Source organism: Numida meleagris, chromosome 5, assembly GCF_002078875.1.
Source record: "Numida meleagris isolate 19003 breed g44 Domestic line chromosome 5, NumMel1.0, whole genome shotgun sequence".
Lineage (NCBI taxonomy): Eukaryota > Metazoa > Chordata > Aves > Galliformes > Numididae > Numida > Numida meleagris.
Window position 1 is genome coordinate 57,564,932 of NC_034413.1, and position 17,324 is coordinate 57,582,255.

General features: G+C 42.3%; 2 protein-coding genes across 4 annotated transcripts in view; both read right to left on the reverse strand.

Annotated features, from left to right (window-relative positions):
- On the reverse strand, positions 937–3,933 carry RPL37A (ribosomal protein L37a). Its single transcript, XM_021399184.1, has 4 exons — positions 3,786–3,933; positions 3,209–3,337; positions 2,161–2,243; positions 937–1,108 (listed from the first exon to the last, which is right to left on the reverse strand). Exons 1-4 carry the CDS (start codon positions 3,786–3,788, stop codon positions 1,045–1,047), a joined length of 279 nt encoding a protein of 92 aa, XP_021254859.1. The 5' UTR covers positions 3,789–3,933; the 3' UTR covers positions 937–1,044.
- SMARCAL1 (SWI/SNF related, matrix associated, actin dependent regulator of chromatin, subfamily a like 1) overlaps positions 7,872–17,324 on the reverse strand; it is a 37,305-nt gene continuing 27,852 nt past the window's right edge. For all 3 annotated transcript variants that reach the window (XM_021399181.1, XM_021399182.1, XM_021399183.1), the window contains exons 11-17: positions 15,193–15,411; positions 14,324–14,394; positions 12,443–12,545; positions 11,184–11,366; positions 10,261–10,361; positions 8,621–8,717; positions 7,872–8,165 (exon numbers count right to left, since the gene is read on the reverse strand). In XM_021399181.1, the coding sequence (XP_021254856.1) occupies positions 7,965–8,165; positions 8,621–8,717; positions 10,261–10,361; positions 11,184–11,366; positions 12,443–12,545; positions 14,324–14,394; positions 15,193–15,411 (975 nt within the window). In that variant the 3' untranslated portion in view covers positions 7,872–7,964. The remainder of the gene's footprint in view (positions 8,166–8,620; positions 8,718–10,260; positions 10,362–11,183; positions 11,367–12,442; positions 12,546–14,323; positions 14,395–15,192; positions 15,412–17,324) is intronic.

Sequence of the window (17,324 nt, forward strand, 5' to 3'; positions counted from 1 at the left end):
CTGGATATTATTTTGAGGACACCGGGTTCATTAATGACATTGTCATAGTTTATCACTGCCCAAAATCATTTCAAGCTTAAGCTGGAGCAAGCAACCACTGTGTTATCCATTTACTATTTTTCTTCCAGTAACTATCAAGGTTACTCCCATGACCTGTTCTCTGACCTGTACTGCAAAGTGCTGCAGTAACCAAAGAAAAACAAAACCAAACCTGTGATTCCAATCCCAATCAAAACTTACCTGACAAATTGACTGTAAAAATGTTCCAGTATCTGAAACCTGATAGTATAAAGATTGTTTGGAGGCAATTATTAACTCAAAACAGCAGCTTTTACTCCGAGACTGACAGTCCCAGGAGTTGGCTCAGACTAAAGGTGTTGCAATCTGGTATGTATGTTCAGGTTGCCTAGTCCATACACGAGAGCCAGATCTCAGAACCAGAAAGAGCAAGTCAATGGCAGCATTTGCGTGGGCTAATTTTGAGATCTGCACACAACAGGAAACACCGTGTAGCTGGCTCTGGAAAATTAACAGCACCAGACAGCAGAGGATAATGGCTGTTCTTTTACCATTTCAATCAGTGCCTCCAAGCCAGTCTCTCAGTCTTGAAGCACACGCACCAGGAACAGGAAAAGGCAATGTTTCACACACTCTCTCCTCTCCCCTTATATTTGCACACTCCTCCACTAGTATATTTGCTCCATGGTATGTCTCAATGCGCAGGCATAAAGGACACATGAAGATGTGCTGGGTTTCTTTAAACTATGTACCTCACTGCGTTCAAGCAACAGAACTAGAGTATGTATGTAATTAAATGGAATAGAAAAAATGTTTTTTAATGGCTTAACCAGTAATAAGAGCTATTCAACTTCTGGATAGAAACACTAATGTCTCCATGGTTGTATCTATAAATACAGTACAACAAGAAAGACGAGATTAACCTGACTCCACTCCATATCACCTTTTATTATTAAAAGGTACAGATCTTAACAATGGAGGAAAAGAAAAAAAAGCACGTTTCACAGGGAGAACAGGATACAACATCTACTGATCTTTCAGTTCTTTCAGTCTTCTGATTGCAGATTTGACCGTCACTGCAGAGGTGGTACTGAAACAAGAAGAAGAGTCATTTGCACATTGCAGCAGAACAACAACCCACACCAAGAAGCACTAATAATTTCAAATACTTGTTGTTTGATTGCATTGTCAACAGGAGGCTAACCTCTGATTTTCATTATAACAACACCTTTGTCTACAGAAGCACACAACTTCACATCAGCATCTCACCCAAATTAGCCAGTCACACAAGTGCACGGGCCAATTCCCAGCAACAGCTGTGTGGGTAATGGTGGCATCTGCCATAGTGGGAAGGGTGAAGGAGAATTTAAAAAAAGGGGGGGACATGCAAGAGTACCATCACAATAAGGATTATAATATTTCAACGGCTTTAAAAGGAAAACAGAACGAAACATAGAAATTGTTTTAAGTAAACCTGTTTTTTAACTATTGCATCTGTTTCTCTCAACTTAAAAGGCTACTGCAGTAACCACAAAAAGTGCTGCTTAAACTTCAACGAGGTCAGAGTGATTTTCCACAACTAAGATTTTTCTACAGTCAAGAAACAAGGAAGAAAAAATAATCCCCTGGTCAGAGGCACAATTTATTACAAGCTATGTCAACCAATCAGCTGATTCTACTCTGACAATGGTTGGATGGACCAGCCCTTATCTCTGTTCCTTTCCTTCCAACACTGCCAAAAAACCAGATCCTTGTGCAAACAAGAGCTTGCATAGTTTGCATCTCCAGTAAGAAATGCTACTAAAACTGAGGCACAAAAACTACTTAGAAATAAGTATTTGTCTCTGTGTTTACAGATGCTTGAATTTCTTTATTTCAAGTTTGGGAAAAGATGCAGAGATTCTATTTTTTTAAAATAATAATCACTTGGATAAATCCCAAAGAAAATTTTGGTGGGTTTTGGAGACTTTACATTCCAATCAAATGTTGACAATGAAGTCGAAAGAAGAACCAAAACACATACCATTATCACAAGACAGACCTACTTAATGGTTAGCAGATTATAATTAAGTAACATCAAAGAAGTTTTATTATGTTTCAACTGTACGAAAATGAACACTGATAAGAACTTCTTGGCCTTACTTGTAAGTCCAGGCACCACCAGCAACTGTCTTCATGCAGGATCCACAGTGCCAGATACCAACAGCCTTCCTCTTCATTTTGGTCTGTAATAAAAGAAAAAAGGAATGCACACTCAATCAGTTAGAAAACAAGACAAAACAAATAATGAGTTACACAGGTAGTAACAAACGATACTCTCACTTGGTGTGATGAATTACACAACACTGCTATTATTTGCTGGCTCTGAACACCCTAAGACTACTCTAAAGAGGAAGCCCCTTGAACAGCATCTGAAGAGTAACTGCGGGGTACCCAAATCCTTTCACCCGAGGAAATCTCTGCCATATTGCAAAGATGACAACAGGTTTATCTTATGTTAGACTTAGACAACTGCTTAAATGGTGCTGCCAAAGTCTTCATTTCACATGCAAAGAACGTTAAATTTAAAAAAGAAAAAACATCTTCTTACATTGCTAGTCAATTAAAGATACCTGCTTTGCAGGTATTGATAGTCTGGACAAAGAACAAGCTGCTGGGCCTCTCAGATTGTCAAAAAACAGATTCAAGTGAATTGCAGTCACATACATGATCAGATAAAACTATCATTATCAGCAATTCTACCCCATCCAGAGTAACACAGCACACAGATAGATATAACTAACCAACCACAAGTTCTATGTGGGAAAAACAAGGACCCTTCCTCCCCCATGCTGTAAGGGAGAAAAGCAAAGCTCAAGTCATGTCTTAATTATCAGGATAACGTGTATGTTATATAAATTGTCAGGTCTTCTTATTTGACACCTACAGCACAGAGTCTGGTAACACTGCTAACCATGTAATGAAAAACAATTTGTTTTCATTTAACTAACATAACGTGCTCACCTGAAATGTTTATCAAGCCTTTTTATTCTACAAGAGATTCTGACAGCAAACAAGAGTTCACAACAAACTATTTTCTCAAAAGTAGTTATCTCCTCACTAAAAAAAAGTCCTGAAGCAACAGATCGCACTTCCAACACCAGTAACAAAATGATTTTTAAGGACTGTTGTAGGGAACAAGATGCCTCACCTTGCCGCAGAAGGAGCAGGTATACTTGGCGTGCTGGCTGATTTCAATCTTCTTCACCATTTTCCTTAGGGACGCACCATAACGGGTGCCATATTTACCCACAATCCCCACCTTCTTGGTGCGCTTGGCCTGTTAGGAGGCAAAACAGAGCCGGATGCAACTTCAACACCATCACACCCTCCCCGGCAGCTCCTGATACGGGCGCTCAGCAGCCAGAAGCAGTGCTGCAGCCGACCAAAGCTTCTAGCAGCACCTTAAACACAGTGTTCTCCACTTAACTACCACGGGCACGTTCTGCCACAGTCAAACCCGAGCAGAGATGCCTCCTTCCCCGGGGCCGCCCCGCTCCGAACCGGGCCCGGCCTCCCAGTCCCCTCACAAGCCTCAGAGGATGTAGTAGGGATGGGGCCCACCCAGAGAATTCCACACAAGACCTATACCCAGGCCTCCCATCGAGCCCGTAGGCTCTCCTGTTCCCTCCCCTCCCCGCTGCCCCCTCGCCATGCCCCGCAGCCTCTGCGTAGTGGCTCTGGAGCGGATGGAGGCGGATAGGCCGCGGCGCTCTGGCGGCACTCACCATCTTCCTGCCGGCGCCGACACGGAGAGAGGAAGTCGTAGTACGCAGGCGCAGTATGGGCTGCGGCGCCGGAAGCTGGCGAGCGGGGACCGGATGTGACGCGCCGCGGGCTTCTCTGCGCGTGGGGGTGTGGAGCTCTATGATCGGCGGGGCTGTACCCCGCCCCTGCGGGAAAGCTGCTCCAAAAATGCGACTCTTGTTAATCTGTCCCGTGGTTACGGGATTGTACACTGCCTACAGCAAGTAAAGTGGAATTTCTTTACAACCAGGATTCAGATTAAATCGATGTGCAGCAGACCAGGCGTTTACTGGGAATGCAGGTGATGGCCTTCCATCCCAGGACAGCATAAAACTCTGCTCGCTCTCCTCCATTTTGCACGTGGTTCTGGGTGACTGTGGGGCAGACGAGGGCTCAGTGGGGCTCCAGGCAGCAGTATTTATAGCTCTTGCTGCTGCGTCAAACTCTCATTCCACGCATCCTAGGAATATATTTGCCCTTTTCAGATCTTCATCATCATGATGAGTCACAGGACATAGCTTCAATACTAGCATATTAAAAAATAATAAAAAGTTCCTCTTGCTGCTTTGTGATTATTTTGGTGAAAAGTAAATTGTCAGCCAACGCATCCAGGACAGATAAACATGTTTCCAGGTGGCTGAGAAGATGGGTGGGTGCAGAGAAGCCTGCACAGCTCCCAGAGCCTTGTCTTATCCATCATCTCAACCTATTCTGCACAACCCTGGCTGTCCAGTTTCACATCCCAATACAGCAACTGAACTAGTTCTTTTTATTGCTCAAATACCTGTTGATTCAGGTTGGGCACCCTTCCTGAAAAAGTCTTTCTGTAACATAGATGACAGACATGGGTGTACAAGCAGGTAGACCAGTCATCTTAATAAAATGCTCCAAGTTCAGCTCCACTACAGAAGAAATAATGCTGCAATTTTGAGTCTGAAAGGTCTTTGAGTGTATCCAAACACACACACTGATATCTGATAATTAGGGTTGTTCCAGAAGTGTCCTTTCCTTGTCTAGTAGGCTGCTCAGCGTACTTGTTTGAACTGTGGCAGCATCAAGATGCCCTCCTGCACTGGATCACAAAGGAAACAGTCTGACTTTAAAAAGCTCCCCAAGCATACAGAAAACAAAACAAGAGGAAAGTACCCTAAAAGACATCCTACTGAAAAGGTGAAGGATGTAGGCACCAAGGAAACCACAGGTATCACAGAACTTGCCACATTCCATTTACTTTAACGGAAGTTCCATTCACTTTACTGAGATTTATATAATGCCAAAAAAAAAAAAAAAGCTATAGTGTCTTTGATGGGTAGATACAAGAGTCCCCAAAGCACTGCATGTTCCTGAGCCTGCCTGTAGATCTCATTGGCAACCTGCACACTATCTTGTACAAATTCTCAGCAGCAAGCCTTGGAGACCCCAACTAAGACTGCTGGCAGCATCCCAACCACCTCATTGCATTAATGGCAGACTAATGGTATAACTGAGCTAAGGCATGCACAGTCTTTCTAACCCCTTGATGTAATCACTAAAAGCACTTTCCTTCAAGATTCTTCTCCCCTTTTTCATCTAGAATGGATAAACCAAATCTCAAGTGTACTTGAAGAGCCTTTGTAATCCTGCAGCAATCCAGCTGAGATTTTATGGGTCCTAACAAAGAAAGAGTACACCTGGCATTCCTCTAACAGAGCTGGGACTATTCAATATACAGGTTAGATAAATTGTGTTTATGAGAAGCAGAATTCTCCAAGGGCACTTTCAGCAGATTTCAGAAAAAATACTGTTTTGAAGTAGCTGTACCTTTACAAAGAAGAGAATTACTTCTATAGGAGATGACAATACGGTTACACAAATAATGTCTTCCATTTGTTTTTCAATAGGTAGATGGCAACATTTCTCACCCCTTACTCAGAACCCTTCTCTTCAAGTGGAAAGATTGTGTCCAAGAAACAGATTAAATACTCCCATGTTCAAGAAGGAAGCCATTTAAAAGCATTTAAAAGTGTGTATTTGTCTCCTGGCCAGTTGTCAGAGCAAGAGAAATGATGTTTAGCCGTCACTCGTACATCTAGAGACAAAATATTTCCCACAGTTGGCTAGTCACACGATCTTCGGTCCTACACTTCTTCACTTGCACACACATCAAAGCACCATTTTTAGTCATGAATGAAAAGCAGATCTCTACCCAGCACAATCGCAAACACAGCCTGCAGGGCATTTCCATGACGACACTTGCTGAAAATGGAATAATCAAACCCTCTGAAACAGGAAAAAAACATCCCAGTTATTATTGGTCTGATCCTGTAGCACAAAGCCTTTTCCTCCGTTGGGCCTACCACAGAAGAGAGGGCTTTTTGCCACTGCCTGGTATCTGCACACAGCTAAGCATGTTCCCTGCACAGCATATTAGCTCCTGCCCTCCAGAAGCTAAATATAAGCCTTTGGTTTGCTATTTCCCCACCCTTCATCGCAGATAATGGCTGTAAACTGTTGTTAGCTGGTACCTCTGAAATTTTATCTTCTCATGTACGCCCTGGTCACATTTGCATAACACTAGTCCACTTCCAAGAGTCTTCCAGTACTAAAACCACAAGTGGGAAAGACATGAATTTGGAATTACATTACAATGCACTGGAAATAACACACACCACGAAAAGACAACCATGCAGAGATGCCTGAAAAGGCCTGTTACAATCAATAGAGTCATTTGCCTTTACATCAAGCTCACAGCAAAAATGGCCTCTAGAATTTTTGCTGAACCATCACTGCAGTGTAGTGGACTTGGACCATTCACAAGGAATAACAATTGTGTCACAAATCCCTGAAAGGAACAAAAGAGTAGGTTTGCTTAGATGGTGCTGAGGCTAAGCTTACAGGTCTCAGCAGCTCAGAGCACTAATAGTAGGATGGAGACTATTTCAAATTGAAAGCACACAGTTTATTCACTGTGTCAAACAACAGCGCTGCTTATGACATTATCCGTGTAAACTGCACAGAGGTGTAAGGGAGTGATTAACAAGTCTTAACCAGCCTGAATGCCTTATGGAAGTAGCTGCTGATGCACCTCTAGGCAAAATGTCATGGGTGATTCCCTTCTAAAAGCTCACATGTTTTAGAAAGCACAAAAAGAAGCATCACCAGACAGACCGAAGCTCTGTCCACTGTAAATATATATAAAATTTAAATCAACAAACAAAACTACCCTACTAATATTCCCACTGCATCATGTCTTCTCAAGCTTAAGGTTCAAATGCAAGATGAAATTCTAGAACAGAAAAAGCACTTAAACCTTGGGAACCATGAGTTAAAGCAATGTTTTATTTAAGCAACTCAGTCCAGAATCAGCTTCCTAGAAAAACAGAATAGTTTGCTCATGTCCCCCTCTCCTCGCTTATCTGTGGAAATAAGTCTTGAGCCTGAAAGGAAACACACATGCACACACACCCCTTCCTCTGAGTAGCCCGGCTTAATCTCTGTCAGTAAGCGCGGGCTTCACCTTTCCCTGAGAGAAGCACATGCTGTGGACCAGGTCCTAAGATTTAGAGGACGAGTCCAGAGACAAGCGTGCTCAGGCAGACATGTGCCTAACAGGCAACACACGCTTGGTGGTAGGCCGTTACGCTGCTTGGTTTCAAGGTATTGACAAGATTTCTGGGGCTCTCCTTCCTCTTGCTCACCTCCAGAAAATATCAAGATCTGTATCCCTATTTCTTTTCTGCTCACCGCCAAACTGAAAATGAGAGCTAGTTTGTGCATGACTCACAGAAGGACCAAATTTTGCCTGTGAACCAACTCCTCATATTACACACTAAGCTTTTAGGAGATGACTGTTGAAAGCACTCTGCAGTTGCTGATACACTAGTTCTCAGAAAAGCTCTTCTATGTGGACAGACAACAGTTATCTGCTTTATAAATAAAACAACTGTGGAAGCTGAGTTGCCAAAACAAAGCAGCATGCTACCTTCCCATGTCCACTCACTCATCAGTAAAGGCAAGACTGCAAGACCAGGAGGCTGCCAAGTGTGCAGTGCTCATCTGTCATCCTTTGAGGTGAAATGCACTAGAGATACAGAAAATTTGAAGTACTTTATTTCTGAAAACTCAAAAACAATACCTGATTTTTTTTTAATTAATAAAATATGTTAGCCACTTTCGCTGCGTTACTCTTTAATAAACTCTTCAGTCCGACGCTTTTTGGGGGAACTCACTGAACACCTCCCTTCTGTGTCTTGAAAGGCACTGTCAGAGTCAAACTCACAACAAGCATCAGCAGCTTCCAAAAGTGCAAGATCCGTGTCATCTTTGCAATCAGAGAAGGTCCTCTGAAAAAGTTCATAAATGGTCTTCTGCTTTGGATCCGGCTGAGAAATTAGAACAGATAGAAGCTGTATATGCATTGTCATATCAAATCAAAGTGAGAAACAACCGAAGTGTAATCTCACATTTCTAGTTCCTTTCCAGCTTTACTAGCCAATATAGAATTCAAGCCCGGAGGGGACTGGCTTTACTTGGGCGATTCAAGATCTGGCTGAATCTGAACTCTACACAAGGTTGTATAACATTACTTTCTGTCAGCAAAAAGTAAATATTCAAAATATTGTGATGTCTTCAGTGAGAAGGAAAGAAGGGTTGGGAACTCTGCGGAGAGTAAATTAAAGGTATTGATTCTGATAGGAGGTGGACATTTTGGACTGTGATATTAAAGTCAGAACAGGTGTAAGGTTAGCCTGCCAATCACCTGCCAATCTAGATGTACACAAGCCAAAACCCATTCAGTCTCTCCTGGGGACCACTGACATTCTTTCAGGTCAGTTACCTTAGGATAGTAATTAGTAGATTCAGCTGTATCGGAGAAATTGGTTTCTGAAAGCCCCGCTTCCCCCAGCACTTTTATTTTCTCTTGAATCATTGGCCTAGAAGAGATAAACAGTTATTACTGGAAGGAAGAAAATAACATGCAAGATTCTGTGGTCCAGTGAGAAGGATACTCTGTCATTTACTACGTGTAGATAAAAAAAAAAAAAAAGATATAGCAGGAGTGTAAAGATCGCTTTTCTACCAAAGCTTGTTAGCTTCTTAATCTGTGCTGCTTTTGCTTATGATGGTTGTACACTGCCTTGGGATATCAATCAATCCATGAAAATATCAGTCCAATTTAAATAAGTAACATATAAGAGGATGTGATTTCAGGCTATAAATACTTGGAGGAGCTGCATATTCAGGAGGGAAAGTAGTTGACTGTGGCAGCACTGATGGTATGAAGTCAGAATAAGATGATGCAGTTAAAGGGAACCCTAATAGCCTATGTGTTGAGTCTCCAAGGCAAGCAGTAGTAATGCCCATCAACAGTCATATGAGCATTTCTGGAGTATCTCCCACTGTACTGCAGAAGGAAGAATCCATCGCTGGCCCAAAAGGTCTAGTGAAGTCCCAACAGCACCTCCACAATGAACACCAAATATCCTTGTCTTTTTTTGCCTTGTTTTTCTTGCCTTTAAAAACGATGCCACTATCCTACTTTGAAGAACCACATTTCCTTCCAGCTAAGCATTAATGACTGCATAGGCAGCATTTCACAAATAAAGGCAGAATTACTGTCATTATATTTCTGTGAAACGTGGGCGATGCATCAGTTTCCAGATCTCTGCATTGTAGGGTTATAATTATTTGCCATCATGATATTCTGGAAACTGGACAAGTTCATTTACCCCACTTGTTCCTTTAAATGAGGTAATAAAGAAGTAATTTTGGACTTAAAATGAACCAGCTGGTGCATAATTTATTTTAATCATTCGCAGGTCAGTTCCCTTGCAGCAGAAAGAATTCCCCAGATTCTCCACTCCCCCAGGATATCAGATTCCCTATCCCCACGGGCTGCAGTGGGATCTCAGACCCTATTTACCCAGAGATGGATCAGTAGCACTTCTTTAATCTCTATCAAAGGGCTTACTGAAGAGCAAGAGGAAAGCAATGGCGCAGTCCTCCTTTACATCTCCCCGTCCAAGTACTCCAGCAGCCAGATTGCTCCTCAGACTTTATCCACAATACTCACAACTGACTCATAACCATCTCCAGTCCCTGGAGTCCACTGGAAAGTACTCAACACTTTAAAGTACCCCAGCATCAGAACCCTCTGCACTGTATCTGAGAAACTTTCTTGTCTTTACTTGGAAGCTGTGAAAGTTTTAGATGCATCATCCCTCCCAGATTTTTTCCTCAACAACCCCTTCTTTGCCAGATAACTACATTTGATCCTCCTGTTTATCACCCGCTTAGCTGTAACTACTGTGACACTGTGCTGATTGTTACCAGCTCACTGCAGCCCTGGCTAGCAACTGCTGCTTCTCCTCTTGCAGACTGTGGAGACCAGCACTAATATTAAGCAACTTCCGTGTCACATGTGACATACTGAAATTAGGTAGCAGGACAACCAAAGAGTCTCCCTCGGCTTCCTACCATAAGAAGTCATCTGCTGTGCCTCTAGCCACCAGGTAGTGAATACTAACGGAGCTGGTCTGTCCAATTCGATGTGCCCGGTCTTCTGCTTGGATCAAAACCTTTATGTAAAAACATTACAAAGAAAATCAGTTGAGAGCTCCAACATCTAAGGAATAACAAACACCAGAGAACAGGGAGACCTCCTTCCTTGTGCTCTGTGACTACTTCTTATCTGGATCTTGTTAATATCTGCATCCTTCAACACAGACTAGGACAAAAAGTCACCTACTGCATCAGGTTGACTAAAAGGCACCAAGCATTTTTCAAAAGATGCCCTAAACCCTCTCCTCCTACCGTAATCTGGAGATGACGGATGTAGGACTCACTCCCAGAAGACTGAGGAGTAGTATACAATAATGGAGTGAGATGCTTGAACTGCATACAGTATGGGATGCAACTTGTGTTGTCCACAGCCTGCATTCACTCTCTGTCAAATACACTGGTAACATACTAAGACAATACTTGAAATAGAGAGCCCTTGTTCCTAGGTGTTTGCTGCCAGATGAAAAGCTGTGCGAACGTGGCTGAGATTAAGGGAACCGGATAAACAAACCAGGAAAACCTATGCCCCCTCCACTTTCAAAGGAAAGTGAGGGGGTCAGCATTGATGATGAACTCATTCAGATCTTGGCTGAGCTGAAGGAGCTATTGAGAGCTGTCAAGAAACAGCAGCAGGTTTCCCTTTCATGCTATGTTCTCCAGCCAGCAAACAGTTTAACCAGCCACAACAGTTCAAGCCCAAGGTGCATAAACAAATAGCCACCAGAGAGATAACAGAAAAACCCTAGAGAAAGTTTCCTGCCCTCACATGTCCTCCCAAGCACCAACATTTCTGCACTCCAGGCAGCATCCAGCACCCGTCCCCCCTCCAAGATGTGTACCCCTGGATTCCAGAAGAGCTCTGCAAACACCACCAGGTCCGCAGCAGACAACGTCAGGCCCATGTTTGCGGCAGTGAGGGACAGAACGGCCACAGCCTGTTTCTCTGAGAACTGGAACTTCTGGCACAAAGACTGCCGTTCAGCTGACGGTGTGGAGCCATCAATGCGGATGTAGTCGAAATGCTGAGAAAAGGCAGAGAAAGATCCTACTTAGCAGCCTTTCCTGCCTTCCTCTTCCACATTTTAGTGGATTCTATTTCCTTTCCCCATGCCAGAACCAGGAAAGTAAAAATGGCAACTATTGTCTTTTTAAAACTTCCCACAATTTTTAAGGCACTGTAGCTCAATATATAACATACTTCTCCTCTGCTAACAATGCCTTGCTTGCTTCTGTGTCCATTGCTCCCTATCAGCCCTGAGCAACAGGAAGAACATCACCCAACTGGCAACTCAAGTACAGCAGAAAGGGAAACGGCTTAACAAAAAGATGAACGCTCTATGTGTGCATATGCTACAACAGCTACAACCTTGCCAACCTCCTTAAATCTTCCCCTGCTTAAAACAGGAGGAGATAGATCCTGGTAGCATCAGGAGAGGCATCCAAGTTTATACTTGGATGATACAGGGCTGTAACTTCAGGGTTCAACCTCCTTGCTCTGCTGGAGAATGTTGCCACAAAGGCAAAGTCACCACTGCCACTGTATTTTAAAGCTAGGAATATTAACTTAAACCATCATTCACACTGCCCCAATGTGACCATGAACTCTTTAGGAACATCTATAGAAACCTCTCATGAATAATTAGTCACAACATTTTTGAAGTAAGAGAAATTACTGCCCAGGCATATCAGGTCCCCTTACAGTACAGGGGTTCAAAACTGTAAGAGTGCTACAGTACAAAGGAAGGCAGCCATAGCTGGGCTTGGGGTGTTGCCTTTTCCCCCTCTGGGGAAAGCTTGGACGAAAAAGCAGAGATGGCCACATAGGTTTACTCTACTCCAGGAATTCGCTAGCTCCAGGGCAGACGATGGAGGTCAGCAAAACACACTGAACACAACAAAAGCCATTCAGCTAATTAGACGTGCATCCCATGATGCTCTGCTCAGCTCCCTTGGAGAAGGGCATGCTCAGAAGCACAGCAAGTACAAATAATCTCTGTCCCTTTCATAAAATAGCTGACCAGCCCTAACTCTGGGGAGCTCTTAAACAGCTTTCAAGCTGTAATAGTGATAAAGTTGAGAAAATCCAGTCATTACTTACTTTCTTCTCCAGCTCTTCAACTATTGCATCCAGCACTACTTTGTGATGAGCGAACACCAGGAATTTATCTTTCCCACTTTCCAGTAACTCCAAGATGTATTCTCTATATTAAAGAGGAAAAAAAGAACAGGGAAGTTCTGAATTAACTGCTGAGAGAATACAGGCTTTGCTCAAAACAAATTTTAAATCAACTTCTTACCCAAAAGAAACTAGAAAATAAGTTAGCATAGAATGCTGCAGCAAAATGCAAATAACGAGACAAGTCTCCTACAGACTGAAAAAAAAAATCCACTCATTTTCTTCACATTGGCTGGACAGCTGCCCACATTTACACTTGTTTATCACTGAGAATCAATTTATTATCTCCTACTTGACTCACGGCATCCCAGACCAGTCAAATGGAAAGTACCTATACTTTTTGACAATCCATTTGTCTTTCTGTACTTCTGTCTTTTGCACGATCACAGGTGATAGAAATTCCCTATCTTCTACAGAATAGCAAATAGTTGTTCCAAGACCAAGAAAGTCAAGTTCTTTGCTAAACACAACACAGCTTAGGTCAGCAACAACTGGCAGAAAACACCAAACAAGATTTCCAGCAATGTATTAAGATGGATCAATGTTTTCCAGCCAGCTCTCTGAGTTCTGTGATGTTCCGATCCCAATTACATGATAATATCATTTAAGAAAGAAGTGTGGGAGTGAGATTGCTGGATTTAAAACAAAACAAATATCAAAGTGAACATTCACTACAATTATTTTATACCTCATCCCCATATATCCAGTTACAAAATGGCTGTTTTTTCAGTGACTCTGCAGAGCAGCCATGGGCGACAGTGTCATCAAGAGTAAGACACGGGAGGTGCTAGTGATCACAGGAGAGTACCATGAGCTGGATGGAACTGTACATTAGCACCTTATATGAAGTGGTACTTTAAATGCTACTAAACACCAGAAAAAGAAGTGGACAAGCTGCTGTCCCTCTCAGTGTTTGCAGAGGCAGGTAAACAGCACAACATGGTTTTTTATTCAGTTCACATTTGCAACTGAATATACAAGGAAGAAACTCTACTGTTCACTGACACAAAAAGAAGAAGCCCCTCAAAAGAAACAAGAGCTGGGACTTTGAAGTGCAGTTCTGTGCCAAACAGGCAGATTTTGTAGCAAGGTCTGAGACTGTGGAATCACACAGAGCACTTCAGCTGGTCCTTACATTCAAAGGGCTGTGGAAAAGCGAACTGTTTTCACGTTATCAGCATGCTTATGCTAAGTCTAAATGAACTACAGCAACTCCTTTGCAGTCCCAGCAGAAAGACTAAGGAAGAAAAGGCAGTATGAGGCACAGACGGACATTTAGAAGCACATCTGTGAGAGAAAACATTTGCTACTGAGATCCAACGTGAGCTCTGTGAAAGAGCCAAGAACTTCAGCAGGGGCTGCAACACCCTTGGAGAATGGTACAACTAAAGCTCAGTCCATCTCATAAGCTTTCTGACTCAGGATTCCTGCTGCAGTGCTACTGCGGTATTTGATTTCTCAAATTCTGTTCATACTTTGAGTTTCATTACTCCACCTCCCCTTTAACTCAAATAGGGTCTGGAACAGGGAGCTTGATCCAAGTCCCAAACATCAAATAATTTTCGATGGTTCAAGTGACACAGTTTAGATCCATATCTGGAATGAAATCAGAAAACTTGTTAATCCTAGGAATGCAGAAAGAAGAAAACCTTTAGTGCACTGTAATTAAAATCAATTTTTTTTAAGCTGGCTTGAGGCTATTCTTCGTGTCCCTGCACTGTTATCTCTAAGGCACGGTTTTCCTGTTCTCAGCAGAAAAACACATTTTACTAGGCAAGAATGAAGCAGCGACATGCAGCTTACATGACTGAGTGGATTTTAGCTTCTGCTGTTCTATTGTAGAAGAGGAGAAGAGCTTCCTTCTCCTGTTGTTTCTGCAGAGAGAAAGAAAAACAAATGTGAGTCCAAGAATGCCTTCTCTCCCTTCTTGCTTACAGATCTACGTTGGCTGCTGCTGCTCATATACACTGTTAGGAAAAAAATGAACCTAAAATATAAAACAAAAGGAGATTGGATGAAGCAGTCTACTCACCGCTGGGCATAGGACATAGTCGAACTCATACTTCTGACACCTCCCTACCTACCTCCTACTCAACTCCTACAAGTTGGATGACAAGCATATCACAAGTGCAGTTTTAGCTGATAAAGCATTTTCCAACTAAAATGGCAAGGAACAACTCCCAGGTTATTACAGAACTGTGTTAGAAACTTATTTGCTTGCCAAAGAAGAAAAAAAATGGCAGAAATACAGTCTTCACTTCTTTGGCTGCTTTTGTGTTCCACAACTCACCTTCAGTAAGGCTGTGTTTGTTGTCTGAATGGAACTACAAGGCAAGACAGAAGAATAGACAGAGGCAAAAGAGGCACAAACAATAATTAGAAAGGACTAACAAGAAGAAAGAGAGAAGAAATATTATTTGACACAAAAGGGATAAAGTACACCACTTCAAAGGAAAAAAAAAATCTGTGCTGTGTTGTACATTACTTTCAAACTGTGCCTTCAACAGCCTCCCAGTGTACCTTCACATGGGGTGCAGATCTAACTTTCACTGGAAGACAGGACAGATTTTTCACTGATTTTTAATTCAATTTAACCAAAGAAGAACTCTAATCTGAAAAATAAAGGCACCTGAAATACCAATGGCTCATTGCAAAAATTGTTTCTGACTTACACTTTCATATCCTTTGGCCATTTTCTTTGCTTCAGCTGCCAACATAGCTTTGGTCTTTGCATTAATGCCTTCAGGAGCCACCACAACCATTTTGCGTTGCTTTGCTGGAAGCTGGGATAGCACATCTGATTTAAGACGTCGGATCATGATGGACTCTTCCAGCAAAATTTTCAGTTCAGCTAAGTTGGATGATCCAGAGTAGTCCCAACCCCACGGCATCTGGGAAAGATCAAATCAGTTATCAGTGTCACGCTTACAAGAGACCGATGTTTCTGGTCTGCAGATAATCCAGCAGTGGAATAAGCTTTATCCAGTTTCCCTGGAGCTAAGAACTTAATGATTACTAGGAAAAGAGATGTGGTGAAAATCGTGGTAAGACAGAAGGATACAAACTAATCCAACGAGAGAAAGTTACTCATCAACTTCCCTTTCTCCTACCTACAAGTATTCTGGAAGGTACAGGAAAGAGGATTATGGAAAAAGACAGGGATCCCTCTCATAGCGTTGTGCCTTGGTATTCATCCTCACCCCACCGGGTGTTTCTGCTCTTCACTTGTAGCTTTGGGCAGGCCTACAGAACTCACTGCAGTTCTGTGTACGTGAATTTACCACAGTGCTAAGCAGGGAGAAAGACAAACATCTCCAGCAGCATGATCACAAGCATCCTTAACCCAAATACCTTCACAGAGACATTACACTTGTCTGGCATATCTAGTAAACGCTAAGTAAAAACTGCCTGCTTTCCACCATGATCTGTCTCTTGCCTCTGCCATTATCGTTTTTGGCTCAGATTTGAGCAAACCATATATAAATTTTGGCCCAAAATACATCACTCAAAGTATCATCTTTTCAAAGCATTATCACTTCAAAGCTCCTCTAAATAAATCCTTCATTTAATCCACCTTTAAGCACTAGCCTCTGAACCTGCCCTATCCTCCAGCACCCTACACACAGACATCATCTATCTGTTCAATTAATCTCGGCTCATAATTTCTCCTACCAGTAACAGCAGTCACTCATTTGTTCCCCGGGGAAGCTAAGATGCCAACCATTACACTTCCCAAATGAAGCATCTTTCAACAACTTTCAGACACGAAACCAATAAGGTTTTTATAATGATGTAAAGGATAAAGATATCTTTCTTTGCTGAAGTTTCACAAATATGTACATGAAATAAAGCTACAGTAATATAAAAAAAAACAAATGGTGGTGAAGAGGATCTTCCTCACAGCTCCAATTTCAAGTCTTGCTGACAGTGTCACCAAAATCCACCAAAATATAAAGCTCTGATCCTCCAGCAACCTAAAGCAACTCTTACGCATGTACATACCCTGAACTGCCTGCAAAAGAGACCTGAGGTACCTCAGCACCAGCCCCTTTAATCTGCTGCTCTGCTCTCATTGTATCACCTTAACTGCTAAAACAGATTTAACCTGAAAAAAATCCCTATTTCCTTTATATGCCTTCCCCAAGAGAAGTTTGCTGCAAAGTGCTATTTGAAATAAAATAGGAAAAAGCTCTGCAGCATTCACTGCACCCTCTATCTTCCTGTAGAATGGAGGAGACAAAGAAGTAATAATATTAGACTTGAGGTTAACCACATCACTTACTGTATTAATGGATGGTGCTTTGATGGAATAGGGACAAGAACAGGTCATGAGACAGAAAGGGGAGGAATCAAACAGGTCACAGGCAATTGAGACCTCTCTCATATATTAAAGCAAGTATTCTTATTTCAGGTTGGGACATAACAGGACAATCTGCAATTCTATTGCCATATTGCAGTGATGAGAACCATTAACTAACTACAGATTCTGGCACCTGTGCTCACCATTAAAACTCATTTGACTTAATGTATTCCTACATAATTATGGTACTTTCTGATTATCTGTAGTAGGTTCATTAAAGCTAGAAATAACTCAAACCCTACATACAGAACCAGATTAGGTCCTGTAGAGTAAAGAATTTTGTCTCTGAAAACAGCCCAGTGGTATATAGCTAAAGGTAATAAAACCACTTGGATCTAAGCCTCCAAAAGCCACCATGGGTATTATTGCTCTGCTTCCCTGAAACCAGGGGTGCAACGCAAGTCCCTCGGGACTATGGAAAGCTGGCTCAAGTCTTGCTGGGTT